This window comes from Protopterus annectens, chromosome 5.part1 (assembly GCF_019279795.1).
Source record: "Protopterus annectens isolate FY-2018-M chromosome 5.part1, PAN1.0, whole genome shotgun sequence".
Classification (NCBI taxonomy): Eukaryota; Metazoa; Chordata; order Ceratodontiformes; family Protopteridae; genus Protopterus; species Protopterus annectens.
Window position 1 is genome coordinate 91,930,274 of NC_056736.1, and position 14,476 is coordinate 91,944,749.

General features: G+C 43.3%; 1 protein-coding gene across 1 annotated transcript in view; it reads right to left on the minus strand.

The window, feature by feature from the left end:
* The window catches only part of MYCBP2 (MYC binding protein 2), a gene marked incomplete in the record, with an annotated part of 5,088,083 nt that overhangs the window by 4,894,847 nt on the left and 178,760 nt on the right, over positions 1–14,476 (minus strand). The window contains 1 exon segment of the mRNA XM_044072904.1: positions 10,326–10,541. Within this exon segment, the coding sequence (XP_043928839.1) occupies positions 10,326–10,541 (216 nt within the window).

Genomic DNA, 14,476 nt, shown 5'->3' on the forward strand with positions numbered 1-14,476 from the left:
AATATGGTTTTGCCTGCTGATAGTTGCGCATGGGTGATCTCTGGGGCATCATGCTGTACCACTAACCTGGAGATGTGGGTATCCTTGATGAATATGGATACACCTCCGCCCTTTGTACTGTGATCTGGTAACTGAGGCCGGAAGGTATGATATGAATTGTAACCCGGTAGTGCTGGGGTACTCTCTGGAGCCTTGAACCAGGTTTCCGTTGCTGCACAAACATCGATATTCTCCATACTGAGGAGTGCCTCGAGTGCGTGCATTTTGAGGTTGAGACTTCTGGCGTTGAGTAGCATTACCCTTAGTTTTTGGTTACCTGTGCTGGTTACGGTGGTTGGTTTGTCCTTTGAGCCTTGCCTAAAAAAGGCACTATGGGGACGGCAAGAGCCTTGGCCAGTATTCAAAAGCCTAGGGGTGACAGGTGCAAACCATCTCTGGCGAAACAGCGAGGCTTGTCTATCATGTCATCCCAGGCAGACAGACACTGGATCCCCTTAGAATGACACCAGAAGCTTAGTCAATTGTTGAAATTTATCATTTTGTCTTTGTATTGTGGTATCATTCTAGGTGAAGGTAGTATGCTACTCAAGGTCAGGGTCATACCAGCTTGGGCTACATGATTAGAGAGCTCCTCAATGTCTCTTTTCATGTAGTCCAGGGAGGTACGTCTTAGATCATTCACATCAACATGTACAATGACAGCGCCATAACTGCACTTGTTCTGGAGTGACCTAAGTGCCTGTGTTATGTGGCGGATCCTAGCACCCAAGAGGCAGCTGACCGTAACCTTCTCCTTGTTCAGCCTGGTGAGTGGAACATCTGTGTGCCTTACTATAGAGTCTCTTATCACTAGCATGTTGGGTATGGTGTTTTGCCTTAGGGACTGTCGTGAGGCACACTGCTGAGGTGAATTATGTGTTTTCTGGCTTGTGTTTGGAGGTGCAGGTTGCTTGCTTGTCTGCTTTGGAGGGCACTGTTTCTTTTTCAGATTGGTACCTACTGCCTCCAAATATATGTTTTTGTGTATTTATGTGTATGTTTTGCCGGTGCTTGTTTTGTAGATCCATGTGTGACTGGTGGTGTGATGCTAGTGTGTCTCCTCCTCTTGACTGTCTGTTACAGTCATGGGTTGAGAGCGCTTAGCCTCCAGTCTGGCTGTGTATTTGCATCTCTCACAAGTATTAGTGTCTAGCGGTAAGAGGAGAGGGCTGTCTGTATACATGAGGCAGTTGTGACATTGCCTCAGGATGCCCAATTCCACCAGATGAACTGGAGAGTACACCTTAAAATCCATAAAAGGGAAGTCACCCCTGATCATTATTAGTAAAAAAATACGAGCACTCATAAAATCAACTAAGGCCAATTTTGAGAGAAAAATTGCCATGGATTCAAAGGACAATCATAAGGCCTTTTTCAGCTATGTTAGGAACCTGGGTGGAAACTCACAGATATGCTCAGAATTAGTCCAAAATGATACAAAAATCACTGAACCCACAGACATTGCCAACATACTGGCAGACAGGTTCAGTGCAAACTTCACCCCCTCTCCCCTAAAGGAGAGATAACTATCCCAGCCGAGTGTAGCCTCCCGGACATCTCAAATGCGCAGGTGAAAGCTGCTCTCTCTAAAGCTAAAAACACAGCATCAATGGGACCGGATGGTGTCCCCGGCTGTGTGCTACACGAGCTAAATGAGGAATTAAACCCACACATAAGGCAGCTGTTTAATCTCAGCCTTACCACAGGATACGTGCCCAAGGAGTGGCGTACGGCAACTGTGGTCCCACTCCACAAAGGTGGCCTCACGGACCCTGGTAATTACCGCCCCATAAGCTTAACAAGTCTAGTCTGCAAAGCTATGGAGAGGATCATAATGGAGCTCATAAACAAAGATATAGGGGACTTGCAGACATTGGACCCGACCCAGTTTGGCTTTGTCAAGGGAAGATCATGCCTTTTGAACTTGGTCGACTTCTTCGAAATAGTCACCAAGGCCATTGATGAGGAAAGGCAGTCCATACAGCCTACCTTGACCTTGCAAGGCTTGACACAATACCCCACTCGGGTATTGTAGAAAAACTTACCAGCTTAAATGTAAACCCATATGTCACAAGATGGGTTGCAAACTGGCTTAAGGACAGAACCCACAGGGTTAGAGTTGCTGGCGCTGTGTCAGACTCCAAGCCGGTCACAAGTGGTGTCCCACAGGGCTCGGTCCTTGGCCCCTATTGTTTGGCATCTACTTCTCAGAAGTACAGGCCAACATGGGAGGACTTTGGCTGACAAAGTTTGCAGATGACTGCAAACTGGCCATAGTGGAAAGTGCATCGGACACGGATATCCTTCAGAAGGGACTCACGGAAACAGATAGCTGGTGCCAGAGCCATGGCCTGAAGTTAAACGCCAAAAATGTATAGTCATACCCTTCGGGAAAAACAAGGTAACCCCAAGCTACCATATAGGTGGCAATCCACTAAGCACAGAAGAGGTTATCAGGGACCTGGGGACCCAGGTTGACAGTGGCCTTTCTTTTGACACTCACATTGCTAAAGTGGTTAGAAAGACCTTCTACATTGCCCACCTGATCATGAAGGGATTCACATCCAGATCTAGTGAGGTCATTGCTCCCTGTACTCTTCACTTATCAGACCAATGATCGAGTACAATGCCCCATTCGGGATGTATCTCACCCGACATCTGCAGCAATTGGAGAGACCCCAAAAGTTCCTCACCAAAAGGATAAAGGGACTCCAAAATCTGTCATATGCTGCCAGATTGAAGAAACTCCAGCTCTATTCAGTCGCATACCGTCTGCTCAGAGGTGACATGTGCCTGACATACAAGGCCATGTCCAACCCGTAATTAATGGACATGCTCCACCTCAAAAAATCCAAATCCACCAAAACCACTAGAGCAAGCGACTTAAACCTTAGCACGGATATAAATAGGACGTGCTGGAGGGATAGATTTATCACTCAGAGACTCCCTATGCTGTGGAATAAAATCCCGGTCCATGTGAGGCAGAGCACCTCGCTGACTCTGTTCAAGAGAAATCTGGACCTGTGGATGGGAGATCGTAGGTTTACCCCGGGAATCATCTCTGGGTCACTGCTGGACAGAGGCACAACAAACTAATGGGCACAGTATTTTTTCATATAAGGGGTGGCGTAAGCCACAATAATTTGGGCTAGGCTTATAAATGCCTTAGGGCAGATAGCCTAGTATAAACCTATGAACCTATGAACCTGAAGCTGACCTCTGGACATGCTTGGAAGAGTGAGTTTCACTTGTCTTGCGGACAGTCGAGGATCTTATGCTGTATTATAATAGTGCTGTCTAGGAGATTTGGAAAATAATAATGCTGTCTAGGAGATCTGGACAAGTGCTGATTTGGGTTATGCAAGTGCTGCAATAATCTGATCTGAAGCACTTGAGCTGAGGCTTGCCTAGTTCTAAGGGAAAATTTGCAGTGCAGACTTTGTGGAGCCAGGAATAGTATACCCCAGCTAACCAACGCTGCTCTGTGTGCAAGACAGCGCAAGAAGAGAGATGCAGGGTTTTAAGACAGAGAGATCAAGGAGTTTGGAATTGACCCAAAATGGCCAATAAAACTACAGTTTCTAGGCAGTAACCACTCCTACAGGGACAGGCAGGCTGCTCAGAGTTAACCACTGCCACTGGTGAACACAGAGGCTTCCCTTTAGCCCAAGTAAGCACTGGCCTCCAAGAAACTTACAAACAGTTCAGAACAGCAACTCTGTAACTGAACTTTTTTTAAATTATAGAAAGTGGGAAAATAGCAAGATGTTTTAGTTTTTTTTGTTTAAGGATAGCAGAGACACAAGTAGCAAACTAGTCAGAACAGTGCAATAAATGACCCCAACACGTGTGTGCTAGGTCAGAGGCAGGTAAAATGCAATTTTAAGAAAAAACGATTTTAAATTAAGTGCAACACAAAAAATGCAATAAACAGGCTCTAGGTATGATCTAAATACTGTTTCTAACACAGATATCAACTTTTGCAAGCAAGAAAACGCTGAAAAGTAGGCGGCAAATGCAGTTTTTCCAAGAAATAAATCAGAAGAAAATACTTAAAATCTCAAAAGTGGTTCCTTTCTTCTCAGCGTTTTCTCCTTTTGGTAGGTGCTTCAGCAACAACTATCAAGCCTGGTAAGATGCCAAAACCAGGTGGCTGCAGGGTTTTAAGAGAGAGAGATCAAGGAGTTTGGAATTGACCCAAAATGGCCAATAAAAAGTACAGTTGTGTACCTACCATAAATGTAGATGTTAAGTGTATTCACTGTTGCAGTCATTACTCTTGAGTTATCCTGCTGGCAGGCTACCCGCAGTCGGCCTGAGTTCCAAAGTCTAGGTCCGGCATCGGTTGCTATCGCCTCTTCCCTGACGTCAGTGCACTAGGGGTATAAAAGATGCAGCCAACGCCATATTCTTCAGTTTTTCCTTGCCCCAGATGCCAGGTGCCCCAAATAGGTAGGCTGAAAAATATATATATATCAAAAAGAAATGCATACACAAAAATAACGTTTCCTTCGTCTACAAGCAAATACACCAAAAAGGTTGTATAGGATAGAGAAGTGCAGATAAGGCCCAGCAAAGAGAAGGGGGATGGTGGGTGGGTAACCTGGAATGCAACAGTGAATACACTCAAACATCTACATTTATGGTAGGTACACAACTGTACTATGTTCATAGTGTTTTACTGTTGCAGTCATTACTCTTGGGGTTGAATCCCAAAGCTGAGGAAGGGTGGCTGGGCTAAATAGGATTAGGGGAAGCTATGAGACCCTGCAGAACTGCAGTGGCGAAGCCTGCTCTGGACTTAAGAGTAGAGAGGCAAGTGGTAGTGCTTTGCAAAGGTGTGCACTGAACTCCAAGTTGCAGCCTCTAAGATTTCTTTGGTTGGTACTCCCCTGAGAAAGGCTGCTGAAGTGGCTGCTGCTCTGGTGGAATGAGGCCTAATGCCCTTAGGCACTGATTTGCCATGTTGAGAATAGCAGAAACGGATGCAGTGGCCTATCCATTTAGAAATAGTCTGTTTTGAGATGGCCTTTCCTTGTGATCCTGCAGCATATGACACTACAAGTTGCTCAGTCTTTCTGAAAGCTTTAGTTCTGTCCAAGTAGAAGCGTAACTGCCTGTGCATATCCAAGGAATGCCGAATTTTCTCCCCCTTGTTCTGTGGATCTGGATAAAAGGTAGGCAAGTGAATGCTTTGAATGAAGGCCACACTGGACCACCTTAAGCATAAATGTAGGGTTTTGTCCTCAGAGAAACCCTGTCTGGATGAAAAATGATGAAAGGTTCCACAGCCATGAGTGCTTGTAACTCCGAGACCTGTCTTGCAGAGGTAATGGCTAGGAGCAGAGCTGTTTTCCAGGATAAGAATTTAATATCCGCTGTTGATGCTGGCTCAAAAGGAGGCAGTGTGAGTTTTTCCAAAACAGAATTGAGGTCCCAGGCCGGAATTGGTGCTCTCCTTGGGGGCCTTATGTTTTTGGCCCCTCTGAGGTACTGCCTTATTAAAGGGTAAGAAAAGATAGGTGGTTCCATATTGTAATGGGCAGAAATGGCAGAGGCATGAATCTTAATTGATGAGAATGAAAGGCCTTTGTTCAGCATCTCAGTCAGGTATTGTAAAATCTGAGGAATGCTTGGTACAGATGTGTCAATGTCTTGTTCCTGGTTCCAAGCACAGAATCTCTTCCATTTTTCTGCACAAGACTTTCTGGTACTGGGCCTCCAGGCCTCCAAGATAACATCCATAACTGCTTTTGAAAGGGGAGTGTTCATTATGGCTACATTATCCGCCATGCTGCCAGATTTAAGGTCCTGAGTTGGCTGTGCAGGATCTGATTGTTTTGCTGGGTTAGCATAGGTTTGAGGCAATATCCATGCTGGACCTTGAGACAAGCTCTTCAGGATTGGGTACCAGTGCTGGCGTGTGCCAGTCTGCAATCATCAGAATTTTTTTTTTTGTCTTCTCTTTAGGGAAGGAGGACTGGGAGAGGTAGGAGGGGGGGGAAATATACTGTTAGATTTTTTTCCAGCAGAATGATAGGGCATCCTTGCCACCATGCTTGCTGTGGTAAAAAAGTCCTTGTGCAAAAAATCTGCAATTGTGACAGTTGTGGGGAGGGCAATGTCATTATCACAGTCATCCCCCATTTCCTCCCTATCATCCTGAAGACTTGTTTCCACTCGTCCATTCATTGAGGATCATTTTTTTTCTGTTTGTTTGTCTGCCATTTTATTTTCCTGGCAGTCTGGGAATGCTGGCTGCTGCAGGCTGTAAGCCAATTGTGTGTCTGCTCCCCATGTGGGTGTCAGCTCTGGGTAGGTGAGTGTACCCTACTGCTTGCTTCTATGTACTACACGACGTGTGTTGTCTCTCTTAGTTAGTGTGTCCTGAACTGGATGAGGTCCTTCATGAGCAACAGGGGGCATTGGAACAGCTAGCATTCTTTTTGATTGATGTGAAGATGTATCTGGTTTGCAGGCCATGTGCCCTGCCCCCCATTCCTGCCATATGGGCCCCCAGGTATCAATCCTGATGTATGTGTTGTCAGTGTCTGTGGCAGTGTTGGTCTGGAATGGCAGACCCCCCCTTGTTGTGGAGACTTTGTGGGCGCAGGGAAATTCTCCTGTTGAAAGCAGGGGAAGAAGCAATGCTTGTCTCAGGCTGTTCTGTATAGGTGCTGTAAAAAACACTTTTCAGATACCATTGTATCTCATCTATGTCTCGGCATATGCCTATGGGAGAATAAGAATGCAGGAGAATGCAGGATGCCATAGGTTCCAAGTACCTGCAGGATTTTCCTTGCAGATTTGTAATCAATTTTAAGAAGTTATGTAGTAGTTTAGTTGTTTGTTCATCTAGATAAGTCATCTGTTTCGCCTCTTTTTGTTATCTCAGGGCTATTATAGTTATCCCACTATTTCGTAGACACCATTCTTTTTTTTTTTTTTGTACATTACTGTAGCCTAGGCCAGCTTTTAACAAATTTGCAGTGCTTTAGGTAGTAGGTCTTTGTTCTCTCTGCTTTGTTGAATTAGGCAGTCGTCATCTGCAAAGCAATTTTTTTGTTTTGTCTGCAAAGCGCCAATTACTGGTGCCAGGCATTTTTGTAAAGACCCTGGGTGCAGTAGACAAACCAAAAATTGCAAGATTAATAAATTGCATTGGGCACCAAGGAAATGTGTCTGGTCCAACAGTTAATAAATGCCCTCTCTGGCAGTCATGGGCAGTAGCCTTTTTAGGTCCAAAAGCTCGCCCTCCATCCCCAGCAGTATTAGCTGAAGAGTAGAAGAATTTGAATTTTGGAATTGTTCCAGAAATATTTAGATATTTCTAGGGCAGGACCTGGTCCCCAGGTTTGTCTTTTGGTTTTGTCTTTCCTGGGCACTAGAAAAAATCTGGAGTAAAATCTCTTGTTGTGGTGTTTGCTGATTGTGTGCAGGTCTGGACCTCATGTTTGTAATGGTTGTGTGGAACTGGTTTGCTGTGTGTGGCAATGTGGTGCTTCAGGTCTAGGATGGAAATGGTTGGAAGGGGTAAGGGTGGAAATTGTAACCCAGAACCACTGGGTCATTAAAAACAACTGCTTGAGAAACCAGTTGAAGTTTTGCCCCTAGGGGCAAAAAGAGACTGTTTTTGGGGGTGGAAGGAAAAGTCTAGGAGACTTTGTCATGGGTTTTCCTTTAGATTGGGAAGGGTTGGAGGGTGCCTTCCCCATTGGTTCTCCAGTGTCTTAGCCCTGGGGCTGAGATCTAGGGGACGCCTGCCTCTACCTCTACCTTGAGATCAAGTTAGGTGGTTGTACCTGTAAGAAATCCTTGACTGTCTGCATGGATTTTGCTTTATCCTCCATTTTTTTCAACACCTCTTCTGCTTTAGTACCAAACAAAGTATCATGCTGTAATGGTGCATCTAATAATTTTGCTTTAACATAAGGCAGATTTTGTTCCTTTAACAAAGCATGCCTTCTAATAACAGAGCCTGTAACAGCGGCCCTGCAAGAGGCCTCCAGTGAATCATAACCACATTGCAAAGTATGCTTTCCCACTTGTTCAGTTGCATGCAATAAATCCTGCAATTCCTTGTTCTCAGAACATTCAGTATTTGTCAACATTTTCTGTTTAAGTAGTGACAGTAAATATTGCTGATATTTAAGAATATGAAATTGACAATTTAAATCTCTTACAGCCAGGGTGGCAGAAGTGTATACTCCCCCCCCCCCAATCTGTCTAGAGCCCTAGAATCCCTATCAGAGGGGACAAGGTTTTTCGCAGTAGCAGCCTTAACCCCCTTGGGACCCTAAGATATAGTTTCTGGGACAGCAGCGGGGTTTTTATATAGGAATTTATGAGAATCCGGGACCCTGTAGTATCTGTCTGGCTTAGCAGGTGCAGGGGGTAAAGAGTCAGGGGATAATCCGGACTTTGAAAATACATCTACAATGTCTAAAACAGGAGGAATGGCAAGGGGTCTATGTTGAGGAAGTAGCAGGAAATCTCTGAGCCTTTTCTTAGACTCAGAATAATCTTGGCTCTCCCAGTGGAAATGCTCCCTCATAGTATGCAGTGTTTCCCCAAAAGAATAGTCCTCAGGAGGAGAGGCTGAAGGAATGGATTCTTCAGCATCAGAATCCTCATAGGGAAGCATGGAAAAATCCTGTTTAGAAGAGGAATCAGAGGAAATGGATACCTGATCAGAAGAGTAATACTCTGTCTCTTGCCTAGGCCTCTTATCAGGAGGGGGATGGGAGCCCCTGATCAAAGTAATTAGGTCTTCGGTCATTTTGAGCATCTGTTTTTTTAGGCATGGAAGTCTGCTTTAGTCTTTGAAGCTGAGGATGGCTTAATATATAGTTGTGTAGGTCTGAAGACACCCTCAGAAGCCGATGCCTGCTCAGCAGCTCCGGACCCATCTGAGGGATTGATTTCCGAGTGTGCAATACCTTGAATTTTCAGAGGTCCAGTCAGCTCCACGTGGGAGTCGGAAGCGGCCTGTGGCTCTGAGGTAGCAGGCGCCAGGGGCTGCGAAAGTGCCCGAGAACCAGCGACTAGCCTAGAAGAGGCTTAGTCGTCGGTTTTGGACCTCGGATGCCTATCCTTGTCCTTGCGTTTTTTGTAAACTCCGGTTGTCGGCTGTTCTGCTGGCATTATATAATTAAATCTTCAGCCAAAGTAATGAAATGCAAAATCGAACCGACGCTTGATAGTGCGTTGGTTGAATCTAGCGCAAAACCGACAGCTAGCAACGTTGTGATCAGGGCCTAGGCAAGGAATATAGTAAGAGTGAAAATCCTTATGAGGTATTTGCTTCCCACAAGAAATACAATTGTGAACTTTTTCTGACATCGGTGTGGAGCAAGAAAAAAGTTTCCCCAACGGGGTACTTAGCTTTAATGAAGACTTTGGTTCTGAAAGTCAGCTTTGAAAATCTCAGGAGTCGGCCGACCGGTACTTGAGAACTGCTTTTGCTTCGGGCACCGCGCGGCAAGAAAGACTGAAGAAAATGGCGTTGGCTGCATCTTTTATACCCCTGGCGCACTGACGTCAGGGAAGAGGCGACAGCAACTGATGCCGGACCTAGACTTTGGAACTCAGGCCGACTGCGGGTAGCCTGCCAGCAGGACAACCCAAGAGTAATGACTGCAACAGTGAAACACGAACATCTACAGTTTCTAGGCAGCAACCACTCCTACAGGGACAGGCAGGCTGCTCAGTGTTTTGAAAAATCATCATAAATCATAAACTGTGCAAAGAATAATGTGCTAATGTTATATGATGGGCTGAAGCAAATGAGAGATAGATAATGATGCACATTAGGCATAAGATTTTAAAGCATGTGGGATTTATAAAAGTAACCCCCTAAAAGCACACAGCAATCCAGTTTCATTACCCACTTTACCCACCTTAAAGTACCAAGTAGACAACTAACCTAGGCTAGCAAGGAGTGTAAAGCAAGAAACTCTCACAAGAGGGATGCCAGTCCATCCTTGTGTGTACAAAATTTATTAAGCAGACATGTTATTCATTACAGGATTACTATTTCAGTAAGAGTTAAAGGCTGCTTACACAGTCAATTCCATTCGGTTAACCTGCTTTATAAATGTACCAAAAGGCTACTTTAAATCATAAGTTGTGGGAGTTCATTACAGCTTCATTGACACTTGGTATAGTTACACACAAAGATACTCTAGCCAAGCACTGACAATGTTTATAAAGCTAAAGGAGTTTGCAATTACAACTCCATTTATGCAGCCTTCACACAGCATAAAATTATTACTACTTATGCTTACTTTTGGAAGTTTGACAGGTGGTTCTCTGGATTCTTCTTCCTCATCACTCTCAGAATCTCCACTTTGCACAGAACTTCTGGATGCCAAGGCCAGAGAAGCCTCTTTCCGCTGCCATTCCAGTACACTGTGCCGCACACTGCAATACACATTGAATGCAGAAGGATTGCTATGTAACTTTATATCTGGCACCACAGGAATGCTTTCCAAGTTTTCAGTCTGAAAGGGAATGAAAAACAATCTTAAACCACATCTTTAATCTTAAATGGATACCTGAAATCAGAAGCTTTTAAGTTATAAAACATGCCACTAGATGCCCATCTTTAAGTGATCTGCAAGACACACCAAAATAAAAGTATACATGTACAGTTTTCTGAAAGCAAAACCAGCTCTGCAAAATCGTGCAATTTTATTTCCCTGCTCCTAAAACCAAGGTCTTACTAGTGTGCTGCAGACCACGAACATTTATTAAGATTCAGAAGTAGTACATTACGTTCTCAACAATCTTTTTAAAACAAATACACATCACAAGAGTGTCATTACTCATGTTAAAAAGTGATTTTTTGATTTTTTTTTTTGCAAATAAAGTTTAATCGTCATTGTAGGCTTCATTTAATTATTTACATACATTAGCAGAGCATTTGGGGCAAACACAAATAACGTCTTTAGAAGAACAGCTTCTATCTTACACTGTGGTTTCACTACTACATCCTCACATATGTCATAAGTCGATGCAAAGTGTTTTATCTACCAAGACCTTGTTAACCATCTCTTTCCAAGAAGTAAAACTCCTACTGCTGCATTTAGTGCAGACATGATGCAGCCTATTCGTTAACTTGGGTAGTGAGGCAATGTGGTCTCAGTCTTTACAATCTTTGCCATTACATCATGAAACTCCCAAGAAAATTTTCAGGGGACCACACTTAACAAAACAGAATGCAAAAACTGTACACTACTTTCATTAAAACTTTATCATTTGGTACTGTGTATGTCAAGGAGGTTATGGACAACTTCAAGTATGTGCTAACAAAACAGAATGCAAAAACTGTACACTACTTTCATTAAAACTTTATCATTTGGTACTGTGTATGTCAAGGAGGTTATGGACAACTTCAAGTATGTGCTGGTAATACTTGCATAACAAAGTGAACAGTGCAGTTTAAAGTATCACAGGGTGTCAGAAGCTTATACTCTTGGTCCTATTCAAGGTCCCATTCAATGAGCTCTCAAAATGAGTTTACATTAAATTTATATGGGGGGGATATCTTCACCAGCTTAAAGTTAATAACAGAAGCAGTATTTCCACAAAAAACACAAAGTGATAGGTACTTAATGATTCACTGTAAATGAACCAAGAGGACAAAAGGATCAATTTAGCTCAGTATACCTTGCTTGACAAAAAAAGAAGAACTAAATAAAGCTGCATCAGGCACATCCTTTAATGGAAGACTTGGAACTTTTCTGCATTTTGCATGCAGACTTTCTGGCCTTGTTTTGTTCTAGAACAGGCCTAAGTCCTAGATTGTTGTGGGGCCAAAAATAATTTTGAATAAATTTCCCAAGCAGTCACTGGTCTGTTAAGACCTCTTGGATAGCTCTTTTGTTTAAGTTCAGTTATGCATACATTCCAAGTGTAATTATATGTATGCATAGGTTTTCAGGGGTTAAGAAAGGCTTACAGCTGGCATTTCTCTTATTCAAAATTCTAGCAATGAGCATACCACTCTGATATGATGGGACTTCTTAAGTTGGCAGGCAGACAGACTCTACCTAAAACAGCCGCAGCAGTGGTAGAGAATATCTTTACCAATATGCAGAAGCCCCAAGGATAAAGATGAAGGCCCATCTCAGCAAAGAAGGCATGACTGTCTAACATCTCCGTTCAACACAGGATACCACGAGAATGACACCAGTTACTGAGCCAATTGCTGAAGTCAGTTATTTCTGCTTTTACTGCAGCATCACCTGTGGTAATTGCAAAACAACAAAACCGATTTCTTTACAGCATTAAGAACAAGTTTTGAAAGCTCAGCCACATCTCTCTTATTCTAAGGTCATTCACACCAACCTGAGAAATGACCGGGCTATATGCATCTTTGAGATGAAGGGATCAAAAAGCCCCTGGTAATATCACGCATTCTAGCACTTGAGACATCTTACCATCACTATAACTGTTCATCTTAGTGAGTGGAACTTAAATACACCAGACTACAGTACATCATCATGTGCAGTAGCAAGCTCAAGCAGCCTGAAGAACTTAGGAATACAGCTTAGGTGACCCTTGCTTGCAGTAGCAACTGGAAGTGAAGTGTACAAGAAGGGTGCGTGTACACTCCTGCGGTTTAAGTGCCTTGGTGTGTGCCTAGCAGGCTAAGAAACTGATTTAATTATTAACTAAAATAGATATGAGTGTAGTGCTAATGTTATACTGTGGTAATGCAAAGGTATGATGAGCTCGGACAACTGAGTGACATGAGAGATTTGTCTCCAATTTAAACAGCTATACTTCTCAGAAGTAGACTTGGTGTTTAGGCAGCAACAATGGCTTGCCAGTGAACGCACTGACTGAAGGTACCCAACAGTAGGCTAGCCACAGACAAGGGCAGACTGTGGTCTCACAATATCAGGATATGTGATGAAAGAGGAGTGCAGTACAAATGGGTACTATAACAACCATAGCAAAAGAAGATGGGGAAGGTTCCCAACTGAAATATAGTAATAAAAATGTGTGTGCTACAGGGACAGAAACAAGGTAAATCAGTTGAGAAGCCTAATAGGGTATGAACTGGTACTGCAAATGGGTCTAGAAACCTGCCAATAATGAAGCAAAAAAACAAAAACAAACACTATTCACACAACATAAGACAAAAACAGATGCTCTACACACAATATTTTACTAGCTGTACTGTTGAACAATGTATGTACCAATGCTGCAAATTAGTTTACAGAGGGGTCTCAATAATAAGGCAGAAAATCAATCACTATTTACACACTGGGGTACAGCAGAAGATACTACACACACATAACACGAGAGGTCAAAACATGCAAGAAATAAGAACAGGTACCACAAGACTCACACACCGTGCCATACGCATAGCATGATAAGACGGAAAGATGTCAAATGGTTTTACACTTAAAAGGGGTACCAGCCTGGGATGCCCCATCTACAGGTTAAGATTTGCCCTATACATTAAATCATTAGTAGAAAAAAGGAGTTTCTTATACAGGGGTATAACGACTAAGGCCATTAACAAACTAGCATTATTTGCAGATGCCGTTATATATAAAACTGACTGCGAGACTAATACAATATCAAAATCTTAAAGACTTTTGAAGTATCCGCCTTATCTGTACAGCCATGGAACGTATCATCATGGACTTCATATAATAAAGACATAGGCGACCTCCAAACCCTGGATCCAACCCAGTTCAGCTTCATCAAGGGCAGATCCTGCCTGTAAAACCTGGTAGATTTCTTCGAAAATGTGATCAGGGCCATTGATGAGGGCAAATCTGTGCACACAGCATAACTCGACTTGGCAAAGAATTTTGACACAATCATGCACTCATGCATTACCGATAAACTTAGCAAACTGAACGTAAACCCATTTGTTGCACACTATCAGAGTGGGTGACTGCACATCAACCAGCAGACCGGTCAACAGCAGGGCTATCTCAAGAGCCAGTGCTATGCCTCCTACTGTTTGGTATATACTTCTAAGAATGTGATGTTTTCCTGAATCTGTTGAATCTCAGAAATATTCATTGTGATAAACATCTTGGTTCACCTGCCCAGAGACTTCTGTTGAGACAAACCAAAACCCCATTACCAGTCAGGAGTAGTTTACTGGTTCCAAGTGTTAAGAAAAACAGATCAGTGAAAGCCCATCTGTTAAAGAAGTGCCTAAACCAGAAGTCTTAATACAAGTCCGGCAAACTGCTCATTCCATTACGTAATGGCAAGACAGCGAGAATGCAAACGTGCAAAGGTTATGATTGGATTGGATTGGAGTCATGAAAAGTGTATGCCCAAGAGCCAAGATCGTACACTGTGGAATCAAAGAGTAGAGTTGAGGTGGAATCGAAAACATCTAATGCCTGTGTCCGAGCCTGTACCACAGCACCTAGCCTGTGAGAAAGACCATCTCAGAGTG